This window comes from Cheilinus undulatus, linkage group 4 (genome assembly GCF_018320785.1).
Source record: "Cheilinus undulatus linkage group 4, ASM1832078v1, whole genome shotgun sequence".
NCBI lineage: Eukaryota > Metazoa > Chordata > Actinopteri > Labriformes > Labridae > Cheilinus > Cheilinus undulatus.
In genome coordinates, this window is record NC_054868.1 from 23,109,299 (window position 1) to 23,127,214 (window position 17,916).

General features: G+C 37.2%; 1 protein-coding gene across 3 annotated transcripts in view; it reads right to left on the reverse strand.

Annotated features, from left to right (window-relative positions):
• Window positions 1–17,916, reverse strand: part of LOC121508055 (zeta-sarcoglycan) — a 605,848-nt gene that overhangs the window by 468,143 nt on the left and 119,789 nt on the right. Inside the window, exons 1-2 of one of the 3 annotated variants that reach the window (XM_041784544.1) lie at window positions 5,880–6,014; window positions 5,726–5,786 (exon numbers count right to left, since the gene is read on the reverse strand). The exons of 1 other annotated variant lie outside the window; for it this stretch is intronic. In XM_041784544.1, the coding sequence (XP_041640478.1) occupies window positions 5,726–5,786; window positions 5,880–5,899 (81 nt within the window). In that variant the 5' untranslated portion in view covers window positions 5,900–6,014. Of the gene's footprint in view, window positions 1–5,725; window positions 5,787–5,879; window positions 6,015–17,916 lie in introns of those variants that run through there. One more of the 3 variants, XM_041784546.1, reaches the window with a different exon arrangement.

The window sequence follows — 17,916 nt, forward strand, 5'->3', positions numbered from 1 at the left end:
AAATGGTTATATTTGTGCTTGATGTTGCACTATGGTCATTAACGTTAAACTTCAGATCATTTCTCATCACATATTTACCCCCAGAAAGAAGAAGTTGATATTCTTGATGATCAGTTATGGTACACCTGCTACTTAAGGTCTTTCACTAACATGGAAATCACAGTGTCACGCTCATATTCAAGACTATAAACCCTCAGAGATATGATGGCATGACACATATGCTCTTCATCTGTCCTTTTCACATGCTTACACACAAGACCATCCATTCTGTTCTGATTGAGAGTACTAGAAGACATGGTCAAAGACAACAGGATAATAGGATTATTATTCTCCTCTAATCTCCATGAGTCAGCACCACACAGTTTGCATGTGCATTTATATATCAGTCCTGTCTTTGTGGGTGTGGAGTTGTATGCGTATTCTTTTCTTCTCTGCATATCACTTTTTTAGTAAAGCCATTATATTGTCAAAAGAAAATAAAAGATTAAACAGAAAATAAATTACCAGTGAGTGTATTTTCTTAGATGAGGAGTGAGTATTCTCTGCTTTAAATCATGCATGTTTGTCACCATGAGAAGCTGCAACTCATTTAAGCCACTTCAAGCCGTTATTTTGGTATGGTTTTCATAGGATGTGATGTGTAACAAATGGCTAAATAAGAGAAGACAATCTTAGATTAGACACTTTTTACATACTTTTAGCAGTTTATCGGAAATGTTTTCTATTTGCTCAAAGACTGTGGGTCTTTCTGTCTTCCAGAGAATTTAGAGCCCATAATGATGAATATGATGTTTCAAAAGAAGCCTGTACTTGAGACACTATTAGTTACCATTTCATTTATTTTAATAGCACTTACAACACTTTGGTTTTAGCTGAGTCATCATAAATCAGAGCCACTCCATTCCCAAATAGGCCAGGACCTCTTTAGCTAAGGAGAAACTGAAATCTTAATGAATTAGTTCCATTTTAGTTGAGGAAATAATAAGCCCAGCTTTGGCCAAGGGAACACTCTCAAGTCCAAACAAATTAGTTCCAATTTCATTGTGAGGAAGCTCTAGCCAGGGGACTATTGGACTCCTAATGAGTTGTACTATTTTATCTTGAGACGACCTTAGACTGATTTGACCAGGGGACTGCTGAACTCCTTACAAATTAGTCCCATTTGGAGAAAAAAAACACAGGTTTACTTTAGCCAAGGGACTATTGACTTGCTGATTAATTAGTCTCACTTTGCTTTAAGAAAACCTACAGCACCTTTAGCTGGGAGAATAATGCTCAAGGTCAGAATAAGTTGGAAATATTTAAAAGACAGGAAGAACTTGTGCTTTGGGTGTATGATATGTATGAGTCAGCAGGCCAGAGTTGGCGTTAAAATGAGTCACTATGGATGATACTTTTATTATTAGAGCTAGTGTAGGAGGCAGGTGGTCACATACATTTGCACACACATGCAAATGCAGAAAGGGCAAACACGATTCAAATGTTTTTGATTGCCATAACATTCACTGTTAGCTATTTTACATACTTTGCATAATTGAGTGAGTCCATATGCAGTGCATACTGAACAGCAGTTAGCATTGCAGTGGTGACTGTCATTTCACAGAGGACATGAGGACAGGGAATAAAATGTCATTCCAATATGAATACAAGAGCAAAAGACCCACAATGACATATGCAGAACAAACACTGTATATTCCTCCAAACTCTGCTGGAACACATTGACTTGTTTTTTCCTGGGACATACTGTACTTCACATTAATGTGCCATCATCAGGGTTGGAAGAAGAAAACATGTCTATGGTATTTCTCTAGAAGTGATGGATAGAGCTAAGGGAAGTTCATGGCATTACCCTGGAAGGATATTGAGAGGACACAGGCAACACATCTTGCTTGAACTGTTGCAGCCCTTAATAGCCTGTGGACCAAATGAAACTGCCTCCTCACTGTGGGGTAAAGTACTGTTTAAAATTAGGCCATTCTGTGCCTGAGCTGAAAAGACACTAAAGTTTCAGTTTTTAAGGCTCTAAAGAATAGTTTTTATTAAAACTGAAATTTGAGATTTTTATTGCGGTCTGGAAATAGGCCATTTTAAGCCATACATAAACTATACTGTAACTATGTAGCTTCCACAAATCCCCAGCATTGGTTAAATGCTTCAGCTGTGCATGTCCTCATAAAATAACACAACACTGATGCTAGATGCAGTAAACACATGCCGCAAAGGCAGTATGACAGCCAACAGAGCAGCAGAAACAACAAGAGCAGAAAGACGAAATGATAAACTACAACATCTCCCCACTTCATCACTGCACACAGAAAAACATGCTTGTCAGCTGGACAGATACAGTCTATTTTAGAAGCTGATGTTAAAACCTGCAAAAGTCATAAAAATATGAACGGTGTTACAGTCCTTAATGTGACTGTGTAAACTGGTAGTTTAAGTCAATTGCATTCATGGCAGTTGGTATTAGTTTAGCTTTTCATTGAATACATATCTGATTAGGATATATATTTGATATTGTAACAAAAGAGAGTGAGATATCAGCAAGGACTCTTCTTTACACCAGCTACTGTAGTGTTTACATTCATGAATGCAGTTGGTTGTAAGTCACCAGTTGACACAGTGACTAATAAACCTATACACCAGGAGCATTATGTCAGTGTGAGGAAGAAAATATTAGATAGAAATGTGCAGATGACACTGATCTGAACAGTGGTCATCAGTCTGAGCTGATCTGGTGTTATCATTTATGTCTGTTACGTTTGTTATAAGCTCAGAGTTATGCCCATATACACACATCAGGTACTTGTATACAGCCTGAGCTCCCTCGAGTGTCCTCTTGTGATGTCCTCCAAAAATATTGGTTGCATACAGGCAACTATTTTTACAAGAATGACCAACAGCTACAGCATAAATTAATGCAAAGTGAAACAGCAAGTAGCTACATCTCTGGCCTTAGACACAAGTTTGTCCAAAATAGCTCAATTTTGATTTAAAGCTACATATATAGAGTATAGGGGTTTGCTTGCATTTTTTGATCATTGAAAACAAGAAACTACCTAGTATAGGAAGTGTCTGACTTGGACTTAAACTATTTTCTCTGCCTTGGTATTAAAAAAAAACTGCTGCTCTAGTGTAGTTTTATTGGAACTGGACCACATTTCTATACCACAAAAAGAGCAAAGACACTGAAAGCTTTTCTTTGCTGAAAAGATGTTTTTGCTCTTTGGCATGACTTTGCGACAGGTAGTAATTGTTAGTAATTATATCGGCTACCGTGGCTAGTTCACCCCAGAGCTGCGCATGTCCACTATTTTATATGCTTTTGTCACTCTTTCCCAGTAATGAAAGAGACAGACAGAGCATTTGTGAAATCACAATACAAAATTATTTTCAGAAGTCCTTCCCTTCCCAAAGACTTTCTGTTGGCAGTTGTAGACGGATGTGAGACATATTCCTATATGTGAAACTGTCTGACTGGTGTTGTCACATTAATACATATAAAGGGCATCTGTAAACCTTGTCATGAAGGAAACAGGACCAAGACTTGGTTAAGTCATTTGCATTCAACTTTTTTGACTTTTTTGAAGTACAATCATATTTGGTATCACCAAAACAGGTGAGGGTTAGGTTAAACAACAGTTTTGTCTTATTTTTCTCTGATTCATGCTTATGAGACTCTGAAAAACACACATAAACACAAAACACACATTTACAATAGATTTCCGTCTCTGCCATTTCTTCATCAAATGAATGACTGTAGGACACACACTAAAGTACATCACTTTTGTTTCACTATTTGCGTATATTGTCTATTATTCAGACCCCTCTCTGTCTCATTCCTTCTATCTTACTCGTCAGCTACAACCACTCTCATTCTTCTCTCTTCATTCCTCTCTTACACATCCTCCGTATCGCTTCCTCTTTCTCCCTCTCTCTCACACATTCTCTCTCGCTCTCTCATGTGCTCTCCGTTATCTCTTGTAAAGTAGATAAGCATCAGTTTCCAGGAGCGGCAGGAGAGAGAGAATAATACACAACATGTTCCTGAGAGGTGGAGGGGAGCAGCCGGAGTCAAGGTCGAACTGCATGTGGTGTCTTGTGTGTTTGTGTGAGTGTACGTGTGTGATTTACAACCCCATCTCCCCTGTCTTTATCTATATCCTTATCCAAACCTTGGCACCATTTCCTCAGAGAGTAGACGCAATATAAAGTGTTCATACACTCTCACAAACACACATGCACACACACACTCTTGACTGAGGCAGTGGTAGATCATGAGCTGGTGAATACAGGATGATGCAGAGCAGCACAACTGACATGAATCACAGTAGCTCTTTTCTTAGCTATTACCCATCGTTTGTCTTTCTTTTACTTTCCTCTTTTCTTATTCCCTTGCTCCTTTTGTTCCTCCTTTCTTCCTCTTCTTCCTTTGCACATCACTCCCTCTCATATTTCACATTCATACTCCTCCACCAGCCTCCGTACTTCTCCCTCCCTTCTGTCTTTATCTTTTTATTCTCTCCTCTTCTACAGTGATTGATTCTACTGTCTTGTGTTTTCTTCTTTCCTTGTTATTTGTCACTTGCTGGTAACTTCCTTTATCTCACTAAAAAAATTTAAGGCGGTAATGCCGTTTATACACTTGTACACTTCTATGAGTCAGGGATGTGCATTCAAAGTATAATAACCAGGACTGTCAAATGATTAGAATTTCTAATTGTGATTAATCTTCAAATTTCTGTAGTTAATTGGGATTAATCACATCCTGATAACTGCTCAGAAGTACACTATTTTGCATTTCCAACAGTTTTGTTTCATTTTAGATTTTTCTTCTATCACTAGCTTCCTGTTTTGAATACAGACTTGCTTTATAGGTAGATCAGAGATTATAACATGAACTGAAACTGGAAAAAGGAACTTGTTATGGATTGAAAAGGAAATAAGGCACAGTAAAAAGGTAAATTATTTCAAATTATTTTGACATATCCACTGAGCTTTCCTCATTTTTAAAGCAAAATGAGAAATCAAGGAGCAGTGATGGACTTATTTAAAGTGATGGTGGCTGCAGGGAGACATTGCAATGGCTTAATAAAAATTAGCTGCTCTTGTCAATTAAAAAAAAGATATACTTTTAATTATTATCATCTTTTTTGTAAGCCACCTGTTACTCTCAAGAACTAGTGTACTAAATGCACATAAAAAACTTCAGACTCCCTTCCCTACATTACATTACTGACTGTGTGCTGTCAACATTAAGAATATGAATACCAGTGGGCAGAGACCAAAACAACCACAAAGCCTGTGCCAAAAGATAAACCTGTATATATTTCTTGCCTGATGTCTTGATAGCAGCAATATGAAAGGCAGAGAAAACGCTACTGTATACCTCCACGTTTAAACCTGTTGCTAGTTAGTAAAATTGCCTGCAGCTGTGCACAAAGCAGTCCTACTCCATCCATGTGCAATCACTCACAATGCAAATTTGGTCTACTTTTGTTCAACAGTTGTAACAAAAAAGCTCTACTTTCGATCAAAATGCTAAAGATTTAAATGTCCACAACACCTGAATCAGCTAAAGGACACCAACAGTACAAACATCTACCAAAAGCAAGCAGTAACTTGCCAGTAAGCTAACACTCACATAAACCTTACAAACTGCTCCACTTTTCATTGACCCAGCAAGAAACAGTAACTTTAAAAATATAAAGTTTCACAGTCTTACCTTGATTGTTGCTTTCCTCTTTGTAAAAGAATCCTTCCAAAACTTAGTAAAGTCTCTCAACCTGAAAACACAAGTTGCACAAGTTAAGCTAGCTGGCTGCTGACACACAGGTAAAGCTAGCTTAAAACGTGAGCTCCAGCATGCGCAGTTTTACCTCTTTATTTTAATTTTCATCCCCCTCTAGGACTCAAAAGTCTGTATTTCAACATTTCTCCTCTCTTTTTTCCGTTTCTTCTCCTTTTTCCTGCCGTTGCACTAAAAATTTGTCAAGTTGTAGTCTGCTCCTAGCAACTGTTAACCCCTTCTGAGATCTTTTTGGGGTCTGTGTCAATTTCTAATTCCAGTACAGCTGTGCCACGGTGGACTGGGGAATGGGAATGTGACCATCAGAGTGATAAACATCTATTTGATGTGACAGGAAGGCAGGCTATATGTTCCTTGAAGCAGGAAAATGTGTTGCTTTTGAGTTTATAGGGTTTTTTAATACTTATTTAAATTGAATGTTGCTTTTAAACTATAACAAGTATTTATTTATCAGAAAGTTTGATGTTTTTAAGGATACTTTAGCCTATTAAGTCTGGCTTTCAGTGTAGTTAGGTTATATTTCCTGAGTTTATTTTTACTATTATTATTCTACTCTGCTTTTTAATTCACATTTTAGTGGTTAAATTATGTCTTTTTTTTCATATGTATGTTTATTTCTAATAAATATGACTTTTTTATTTCTATGTCATTTCAAGAACAGTTCATCTTTTTTTAATTCCTCAGGTCTCTTTGACATAGTATAATTTTCTTATTACATTTTTTGTGTTTGTATATTTTAACATCATCATCTTGCTTTCATTGATCGTCCCTTATTATTTTTATCACCCACCTTTTTCTAAGGGTTTTCTGCCCTACAATTAGCTGTTAATATACATATTTACAAAGTAGCTTTAAAACCATGAAAGAAAAAGTTTGAAATCTAAAACACAGAAAAATCCTAGTTAAAAAAGTGAAAAAACCAAGAGTCAGTCTATTTCTAACAAGTGTTGAGTGTAGGTGCTGCCAGCTCTGATGCAGTTGGCCTACTGGCACAGATCATAAGGTAGCAGGTGTCAACTGGTCAGCTCTGGTTTCTGTCACTCATGCTCTACCTGGCACTAAGATGCCCCTGAGCAAAGTTGTGGAAAGTAATAAAGTATCAGCTGCTACCAAAGCCTGGAATCTTCATTTCTTTTTCAAAATCTGTGTGCTAACCAGGACTGCCTATCAAACCTTTGATTATCCATGTAATCTACTGCATTTAAAGGCAATTTTTCATGATGATTCAGATAACTATACTATGAGAAAACCTTTAAATTAGTCATTAGTCATTCCAGTCATATTAAATTTACAAGGTTATAATTAAGGACTCTTGAAGTGTGAGCTTTGTCAAAAGAGTTGGTTGCTTTGCACTTATTTTGACCATGAGCATTATGATAAATTCCCCTCATGAAGAAAAACTCCACTGTGTTCCATCTTACAGGTCCTTGACTAAACAAATACGCTGCACTTATGACGGCAAGACTTCAAACCCTCAAGAAAATATATCTTGAAATGACATTCAGCAGAGAGAAAAGTCTATTGTTTTCCTTTTTTCCTATTTTCGCTTCTGGCTCTTCTCATTATTTCTACCCGCCAGGTTGCTCAGTGAAAGTGTCGTATTTGGTTTTATAAGAAAAAACAGTGTACCAACATGACAATAGGTGAGAACAAGTAAGAAGCTATTTATCTCTCTTTTGCAGGCATTCATTGTAGAGTTGATGACCCAAATCTAAGTCCCTGTGGTTCAGAGGCACTGCAGTGCTTCTGTGTATGTATGTGTGCTTGTGTTTATTTCTGAGGTGAACGCAGTGTTTTGAATCTGAGGAAGGAAAAATACTTTCACCAGGGGAGGAAAAGGTAGTAAGTGTGCACCTGTGTTTAGTGAATATATGCCTGTGACAACCTGTAAAAGTGACTGTAATGCTAGCATATATACCTCTTGAAAAACGAATGTGAAAGGGTGGTTGTCTACATGCTGCGTATAGAATTCTCACTGAATGTATCCACACTTCCTATGCAGCTGTTTGACTTTGACCACACACAGACACACATATACAAAGATGCAGTATCAGAGAGCTACTTATTTGGTGATAAAAGGTGAGCCAGAGGGAACCCAGTAATTGAACTCCAGTGAGCAAAGCTTAGGAGCACTGTGCCGTATCCAGTATAATAAGAAAAAAGTTATTATTCACCTCAAAGACCCCCGCATGCATGTACGCACTCACAGCAGATTGGAGTGAAGAAAAAGACACTTAAAGGGACGATCGTCAACATAACATTCACACGACAAAAGTCAAAGGCCTGCACTGTGTCGGTTTATAGTTTCCTACTGAACCAAGTTTGAAGGATGATAGAGATCAGAATGCAGAGCTGTTGCATAAGCAAATAAACTTTGAAATTATTGACTTTCACACTCTCTACCTCCTGCTGTTCTGCTGCATAAATTAGAGCTCCTCGTTTTCTCTCTCTCTCTCTCTCTCTCTCTCTCTCTCTCTCTCTCTCTCTGGAAGTGTTCAGTATGTTGGCAGGAAGGAATCAACAATGTGTTCAGCTGTCAGATTGGCTGCTGTACATACACAGCAAACAAGTGCTGCGCACATATTCATAGCAGCATGCTCATATTGTGTCTAAATGCACGTCTTGCACTGTATTTCCAATTATGTTAAATTAGTAGATTTAATTAGTTCATTTTACTGAATTGAAAATCAGAATCTAGAACAGATCTTTATTATCATTGCGTTGTAAACAACTAACGGTTGAGAAGATCTTTGCCAGCAGCAGCACAAAAACAGAAACGTTAATAAAGACACAACATAAAAACCTTGAAACACAACATGAAAAGGCATTAATGAAAGGTATAAATCTCTGTGGACCATGGACAGAATACTATGGGGCCTCATTTATATGTCTGAACATGGTTAAAGTACATGGGTTTGGTAGTTTATTTCTTTCTCTATAAACATAATTACTAAAACACACAAAAATGATTCAAAAAGGCACTAAAATGAAAAAAAAAAGTCTTCTGGTTAACACTGTTTTTTTAAAGCCGTGTCCACACATAGGCGGCTACTTTTATGCTGCATTATTTACAAAAATAATCCTATTCACACACACTGTGTTTTCGAAAAACATCTTTGTTCTCATGAAAAGATGAGAACGAAGGCCTTTAATCACTAATTTCTGTTGTTAACCCTGGTTAATCAACCTTTTTGGACTATTTTACATTTAAAAATTGAGGGCAAAATGTTTGTTCAGGCAGTTCCGGAGTCAAGCGCTGCCATAACAGAGATTAGCTGATCTCGTGCAAGCCTTCATCAGCTGACGTCCAGCTGATTTGCTCTAAGCATGCTATTGGCTAATTGCTCTCATGCTGCCTTATTTAAACTGCTCACACCTTGCTATTCTCTGCCATTGTCTTTGCAATCTTCTCTTGCAATCCACTTCCACCCAAGCTCCTCCTTTATTTTGCTTCTCATTAAATCAATGTCCTTCTGTCACTGATGCTTGCTCTGCTCAGGGTTTTTAGCTGCTTCTCTCTCTGCCTTATGCTTTCCTTATCAGCATAGGAAGAGCAGGAACGTGTGCTGTTCCTGTCTAATACTTTTCACATAGGCTTCTGGAATGAAAGGGGGATCCTACAACAGCCACACTGCTAAATATAAATATAAATATAAGCAATAAATGCTGATTAATAACTGCTAATAAAGAAATATTTATAGGCGCAAATCAAGTGTGTTGACAAAGTGGTTCTGACTGAACTGATTTGTTTTTCTTTCTTTCTTTCTTTTCATTTTTTTTACTGTCTTCAACTAAGGGTCACTGACATCCTTTTGGAGACAGACTTGCTTTTATTTTAAAAGAAAATAATGAACTTTGGGAGTTTGAAGATTATGATATGAACTAAACCACAGAAAAAGGAACTTCTTATGGATTGAAGAGCAAATAATGGAACAGTAAAAGTGAAATGTTTGGTATTAAAAGTTGTAGATGACTTTTCCACTGATTTTCTTTTAATTAAAATGAGACATTAAGGAGCATGGTGGACTTATTTTACACGGCTGCAGGGAGACATTACAGTGGCTGGTAACATTGGATGCTGAAAAGGACAATAAAGCATGCAATCGGGATTTTTGTAAAGGTACTTATTTGAACCTTTATTAGTCACAATTAATGCATTAATGCTGACAGCCCTCATTGAAAAATGATTTGTGTTTTGCTGTAGAAAGCACAACAAGAATCTCGCTCACAGACAGCAGCAATGTCCTTGACATAAACATTTTCTCAGATTTAGTTTTAGCTGTGCAGAAACATTAAACAAAACAGCTTTTAATTGCAAAGAATAAACGGTACAAACATTTCATTTTCAAAGTCATCCCACCAACCCAAACATTATCCAAAAACACCAACATTGGCAGTGGGCTTTGTGTCTTTGGAGTGTTGTATGAAGCAGCAGTGACCTTCATAGTCCAATCAGATGTCTCTGTTCATAGTAGAAGCATGTCAAAAGTCTAGTCAGCAACGTCAACAGTCTGTCTATGTCTGCCATCACCATGCAAACAAAAGTGATAATGTCCCACACCAGTAACAAACAGGGGAGATACAAATGCACAATGAGGTGTTACAAGACAAAACAGAGTTTGTAAAAGTCTTTACCCTAGAAGCAGTTTTCCAGAGGAGCATTTTCAGTGACTTAAAACACCAAATACCCTCCTATGTGTTGACATGCCTCATATAAAATGTTAGAGTGTTCATCAACCATTATATCCAAATTCATACTTTAACACTTAAAGTGATATGTGTTCAACATGCACCGGATCAAAAACAAAAAAAGGGGGAGAACACAACGGTTGATACAAAATATACTGAAGATGTTCAATGATAATTGCACATCCATGCACACATGGTCTTTGCTTCAGTTGTTTTCATGTCAGGTCATCCTGGCTTCAAAAGGAAAATGTACAAGGTGGCTTGATGGAAAAAAATCTGGGTAAAGTCAGAATACAAAATGTTGCTGTTTACACATGCAGCTCATTTTAACAACTTCAGAAAGTTTTCAGGAAGTTTAGTGTGAGTGTCAAAGCACCAGAAGAATAAAATACTTTGCATATATGTGCTTGTCTGTAAATAATACCCTAATAGTCTGTATTCTGTCTTGAATAATTAAAAGGAAAATAAACTGATAAACTAAAACAAGTTTAAGTGCTATGGGATGAAAAGTTATTAAACTGATAGAGTTCCACATTAATGGGGGAAAAGAAATCTGAGTTTCTAATGTAAATGTATGAAACAAATTAAAACGTGAAAATAAACAACATGTTAATGCAACAGGCAAAGAGAGTGAGTTATTTTAAGGCAATGTTAAAAAGTGATTTTCAAATGGTTTTTTAAAATTGCCACAGCAGAGTTTGTTTTTCTTACAGAGCTGGATGGGGATACTGCGGTTGCAGATTATAACTAATGGATGAGCACACTCGAAATGACCCAACAAATTCTGAATAACAAATAAAAACAGCTGGCCTTTTTTCTTTGGAAGAGAAAACCTTTAAGCAGTAACTTTTTCACACTTGTTTAGTGAGCCACTGATTGCCTCTTCTGTCAAAAGAATGGTAATCTCCCTCCAACTCTGCATCAGCCCATCATTTTAACATTGGATGGGAGAGTATATATATTTATATTTCAGAAATGTCAAGACAGGAATCAGTTGCCTGAAAGAAGAGAAAGAGGGATGACAGCAAGAATCCTTCAGATGTCCAGTACTTTTTTTTATCTCTAGCTTCTCAGCCCCCCTGCCTTCACTCTTCCAACCTACCATCCCATGGGAACAAGTGTCAAATGGAGCCAAGTGTTTGGCACACACATTCACCTACACACAGATGACATGTAACATGCCAATTGGAGCAAAACCCAAAAGCAATCATCCTTAGGGCTCTTTAATCTCCATCCTCTCCACATACTCATACATAACAACCTCAGCTGTAAGTATCTGCAGATGTATCGACCCTCTGCTACTGATACCCCGTAGATCTATTCCCTAAGATTGGTTGTGCACGTTTGTGTGTGTAAGGTAGTCTTTTCATCTCTCTCCTTCCACTGGGATCCATGTGTTAGTCTGCTGGTAACAGAACATGTATGTTTTTATGTTGCTTAACCAACATGGACATCAAATTACAGGGCGATCAGATCTCTACAAACAGGTGCATGCAAAGATGCAAATTAATTGGTCACATCAATACGACGTGAAGACTGTTCAATTGATATTGTTTGTGAACTGGTGTGTTCAAGGATATTTGAGAGAATTGCACAGAATGAAACTCCCTTGATTAGAGAGCTTTGTGGTTTTCAATCAATATCCAGTGAGACAGTTAACATGAAGGAGGCTAGAGGTGTGGCATCGGCTTTAATGCCAGGAGACGGAGAATCAAACTACTGGATGAGATAATTGCAGTGTGGTATAATTATGAGCTCAAACCAGCACTGTGTGAATGTGTTAATGTGGAATGTGTTCAACCAGTCATCTCTTATTCCAGTCATTTTCACTGACATATATTTGTCCAAATATAACTAATCTCACCAGCACAATAGCATCACATTTGCACTGTAGTGCTCTCAGTTATTATATAGAGCTTTGGACTGGTGCTGAAACAAACATTTTCTTCATAACACTCAAAACTGTAATAGAAAATAGCTACAGGAGCATGTTACAATTCATCATTTAGATTCAGTGTCTTGAAGACATTGTGTAAAAACAAGCTTTCAAGAACCTTTTTACTCCTACATGAAGGTTGACCAGTAGCTAATGTAGGCTACAACACCACTATGGTAAAATCTTGTCATCACTTCACAGTGGCACTTTGGTATTGGTTACACAATGGTGTAATAGTGATGTGCGACTTTACCATAGATGGTAAAACATAGATAGAGTCTCAGTGATGTCAACCACTGGTTTCTAAAGCTTAGTACAGTTTATTAGTTCATTTGATAGGGGCCGTGCACAACACAAATGCTCAGCCAGAGTTAGCTGTAACACTAACTTGCATCTAAGGTTGCTTCAATTTCATTAAAGACTGAAATCTAAGACTTGTGCATACTAAGATTTAGACTAGAGGGCTGCATCAGGAGTAGGATCTTGGACCAAACCGAAATCTTGCAGGAGCAGGCAGTTTTGACATTGCCAAATGTTGTGATGGGTTTCAAAGCCCCATGATAAAGTGTATGCACTAATACTTTGTTAATCAGTTAAAAGACAAAACTTTAATGCTCCTGTTATTATGGGCATTGGTGTGCAGAGACACTGAGCCATCATGCAGTTATCTGGGGACAACACCCCTTTCCTTTCAATTGGCCTTATTACATTAATCATCTTAGGACAGGGATGGTAACAGCATGGCGTTAATAAAGATTAAACTGTTGTTTGAGATAGCTTTCTGTTTGTGGACATGATTGGTTGCCATTAAGCTGTAATTTATGTTTTGTTTTAAAGTAAAACTGAAATTTATATAGTCTCTGATACAGGTATGGATTGAGTTCCACTTTTCCACTGCTCTGACTAAAAATGCAAATTGCCCAATGGTAGTTTTCCTAAATTTAACCGAACAGTCACCTCTTGCTGATGCTCTGCTCTCCCTTATATTGTTCCGGCAGAGTGACACACATTGTTTAAGTGCGGGTCGTGCCTGATCATGAATTAATTTACATGTCGCATATGTGCTGGTGGAGATCTGGAGCTTAGTGACTCTGGTTGCATGCTGTATATCTCAAAGTGAATTTTGATCAATTCAAAAAAAGGTAACAAGATGGAGAGGCCTTAACCCTCAAATTCATAGTCTATCTGTGCAGTGATCTGCACATGATCGCTCCCTTTCTAGTCTATCTTTGCAGTTCCACTTCAAGAGCCACTCAACGCTGCTCTGCTCGAGACACACATGAGGTCTATTTTCATTTGAGGCTCCTGCTGAAATGCATCAATCCCTGTAGAGTAGATCAACCTTAACAGAAATGAGAATGCACAAAGCATCCGTTCAGTTTCAAAGTACAACATAATAGATGGTATATCTTATCCTTTTATCAACATTACACCTCATTCTGTGGCACAAGGAACAGGTCACTGGTTGTTTAGAAGTTTACAGAGGTAACATGATGTCATGAACAAAGAAAAAAACATTTTTAAGGTAAAAACATACAAAGTTGTGCATCCTTTCTCGAAAACACAATCCTTTTACTGCTAGAAGCAAAAAAAAAAAAAAAAAAAAGAATGCTTAATAATATTGAAATAAACACCAAATCAACTTCATAAAGGCAGTGTAATCCATTCTTTACATGAATTCCTGCACATAGTTCTGCTTATGGTCCATAATCTCCAGTTGCTCAGGAGTGTGCTCCCCTGTATTTTGCTCCACAACCGCATCCAGTTGGCAGGGGCGCATGCCATCAGTCTGCAAACCATTGCACTCACGAAACGCAGTGCAGGTGAAGCATGTGTAATTTGTGGATTAGCCTTCTGGCTAACAGCTACAGCACATCCCAATTGCAATTTTTCACATGAGTATTAATATAACTCCTCAGGCTTTTGTACTCAGCCTCTAGTAGACACTGGAGAAAATACTCTCCTGCATTGGCTTCAATTTTTAATCTTGGAGGTTGCCAACAGGTTCAATAACAAAATGATTTTAGCCTACCAGTTTTTCATTTTATGTCATTTACATTGACAATGGGGTGTGACGGGGGCATAAAAGCCCCATCTTAAACAGGAAATGTAAGGAAGGTTGGTTCACAATCAACACGTTTTATATGAACGCAACTTTCACACTGGTCCCAATGAAAGGTAATTTCCTTTAAATGTTGGTCATTTAATGTCTGACAGTAAAGTTCTATTTTAACTCGAATATTTTTAAGAGGACACACTGTGACTTAGACGTTACACTTTAATGTCTGTATTTCTCACTGCATATTTGGATAAGAGAACTTAACTTGAGTTTAATAACATTATCCCCCTGATATGCTGTCACCACTGCCTAACATTTGCTACTTAACCTCACTATTAATAGGCTAACATATGATAAATGTTGAGCCTGTTGAGGGATAGAAAATATTCTTTACTGCATGCTGACATGCATGTCTTTACTCCCATCATCTTTTGAGATTTGGGGTTTAATCTCTCTCTTTCTAGGAATCTGTCTTCAAGCTGTGTAGGGAGTTGAGCCTTATGACTCTTGTTCACAAAATACTGTCAAAACGTTCATTTATGCTTGCCACAGAGCTGCTGTAATTCTCTGAATGGATACAGGCTGAAATGAGGCAAAAAAAAAAAGTAATGATGCCAAAATGTATGAGGAGCAAGGAGCTGATGTAACCCGAGATGTCTGTGGCTAAATATAGATGTTAATTTGCTGTGGAGTTTTTAGTGGATTAATTGCAGATATGTCTGATCCCATGGGATTAACGTCACGGATTACACTCAGTTCTGGCTACCAGAAAGTAAACAAAAAAAAGTATTAAAAACAAAAATAAAACAAATCTCTAGTCCCTGCGAACTCTGCACTCAGAAATGATCAGCACCATCTGTTAAGTGTTATGACATTAGCCTGTGGCCTATCATACCTTTGTACTGAGAAGCAGATAATTAATTTCACTTTAAAAGACATTTATTACAAATTTTTGTGTAGTTTTTTGAAGACTTGTTTTGATTGTTTGATTATTTTGTATGTTTGTGTTGATTTTTGCAGTTATATAAAATCAAGTCTAGAGTGAAAATGTCCCCAATTTTGAACAGATTATATTTATTTTTTACCTTTAACACTGCAAAATTGTATTTTTATCCTCTAATGGTATCGCATCATCATAATCCACATTCATCTAAGGAGTCCAACATGGATATTTTATTTCAAGCTCTAAAACAAGAAAATAAAACCTGAGGTGCTTGCAGTTGGTAACAGGTTCACTTTTGTAATGTTATGAAATACAATGTGTTAGGCAATACATCTTAATAAATAAATATGTAGTGCCCCAATAGACTGATAGACTGGCCAAATACAATGTCTGCCATCAGGCATATCTGTCTTGCAAAGTTCCAATTCGAAACATTTATGTTTGAAAATTTGCCAGATGAATCAATATTGTTCAAGGAGAACAAGGCATTAGCTTTAGGCATGGTTTAGTTTACTGCCAGTAAACAATGGCTGCTGCCAGTAAAGCAGTTAGCTCGGATGTGGCTATAGTAGCTGTTTTACCAGAACTAGTCATTATTATTTTCAAGGCACAATAGATAATTCTGCTTTTTTACAGACCTGAAAAAGACCTGCATGAGTCTGTGGTAATAATGGCATGATTTAGTTGTACTGCAAGTGTTAAGCTCAGATGTAGCTATAGCAGCAGTTTTATCAGAACTGGACAACATTTTATTCTTTAAAAAAAGGGGTAAAGAATCACGATGAAAGCTTTTCTTGGAAGAAAAGATGATTTTTTTTTTTACTTCTTCTTATATGACAACTCCAAATACCTTCATGACGGTGTAGCAATGCTCAAAAAATGCCTTAACCCCAGAAAAGTTCCAGTAAATGAGCCCTACCCATATGCTATTTGATAATCAATACCTACACGCTGGATCAGAAGCATTGGTGTTAGCCTCCTGGTAAACATTCATGTTTTTGGCCTATCTATAATTGGCCTTCAGAACATCTTGAGTCTGAAATTACTGGAATTTTAAAAATCATATTAGTAATGGTGAGGATATGTTAATGTAAGAAAATATAGTTAATGCTTAATTACTGGACCATGTTTGTGTTGACCCTTATGTCCTTCCCCAGCTGGGCCCATGAGAACTTTTCCTTTTCCCCCTCTTATTAGTTGCCTTACCAGAGTGAAAGCTTTGATAATTCTTCATATGTAAAGCAACATTTTATTCTTTTAACACCCTCACTCATGTAACGTGTTTTTTTTTTTTTTTTTTTTTTATTAAAAACATAACCTATGCAATGTTGCTTTGCTGTCTTTGCTGATCTTCTCCTCCCACTGAATTTGACCAGAGGTGCCATGATGATCTTGTGAAGCTGCTGCTTTGATGAATCACTGGAAATGCCAAATTTAGATGATTTGCATGATTGACCAGTTGCAAATATACATGTTTGCATTTTGACATACAAATTAGATGCACAAAGGGGGATAACATACATTTTGCCTGACAAGTCAGCAACAACATTTTAGTCCTAGCTGATTTTATTATTGAAAAAGTGAAAATGTTTAATTTTTATTTGTCTGGCTGAAAAACATTTATCACTGTAATTTCTGTGTAAAAAAATGAACACTGTTTACACGAAGAATAACTATTCACAGTTATCTTTTTGTGTTCTCCAACTGAAAAGGCAGAAGTCCGAGTTTTACCAAAGGACACTACAATCAGGTTGCTTTCTGCAAGCGTAGGACCTCCAACAAGAATTCTCAAGACACTCTCTGTAATTACCAGGCCCCACAGTCTTTTGTTAAAGAAATACACCAAATCCCTTTTAGCGCTGATCTCATTCTTTTTATTCAGATTTAATTAAAATCAAATTTCACCCAATTTCTGCCTTATCCATCAGCCTTTTGTGTTTCCTGACACTCTTGGGTGATCGGAGAGGGTTTTTTTATTCTCTCTTTTTCTGTGGCATTTCAGAGTAATTAAAAATATTGGCCTATTTTGGAATTTTAACGAATTGCCTCATTGTCACAGCACAGCATATCAATAAAAGTTGCCAGAAGCATGACTACAGTGTGAGTACTGTGGTGAAAAGCATACGAGGCTGGTGTGAAATAGGAGAATATGTTTAAAGAGATGAAGAAAAGGTCATGGATGGACTCTGTGTTGACTGTGTTAAAGAATGTCTGATTCCGTGATAAGGAATTTGCCTCAAACGAAGTCCATAACAAGATCAATAGAAGAAACTTTGCTGCTTGCTGACAAGAGAAAATGACAGTGACATGAGGACAACTCGGCAAAAATAAGGGCTGAGATGAAAATGAAATCAATGGTTAGATCTTTGGATAGCAGCCTGGATGATTGGAGGAAGTCACAAGCTGAAAGACATACTGACTGAGTAATTCAAATTGATGTTTCTAATCCAGGCAACATTTAAAAAATTCAGCTGTCTTAA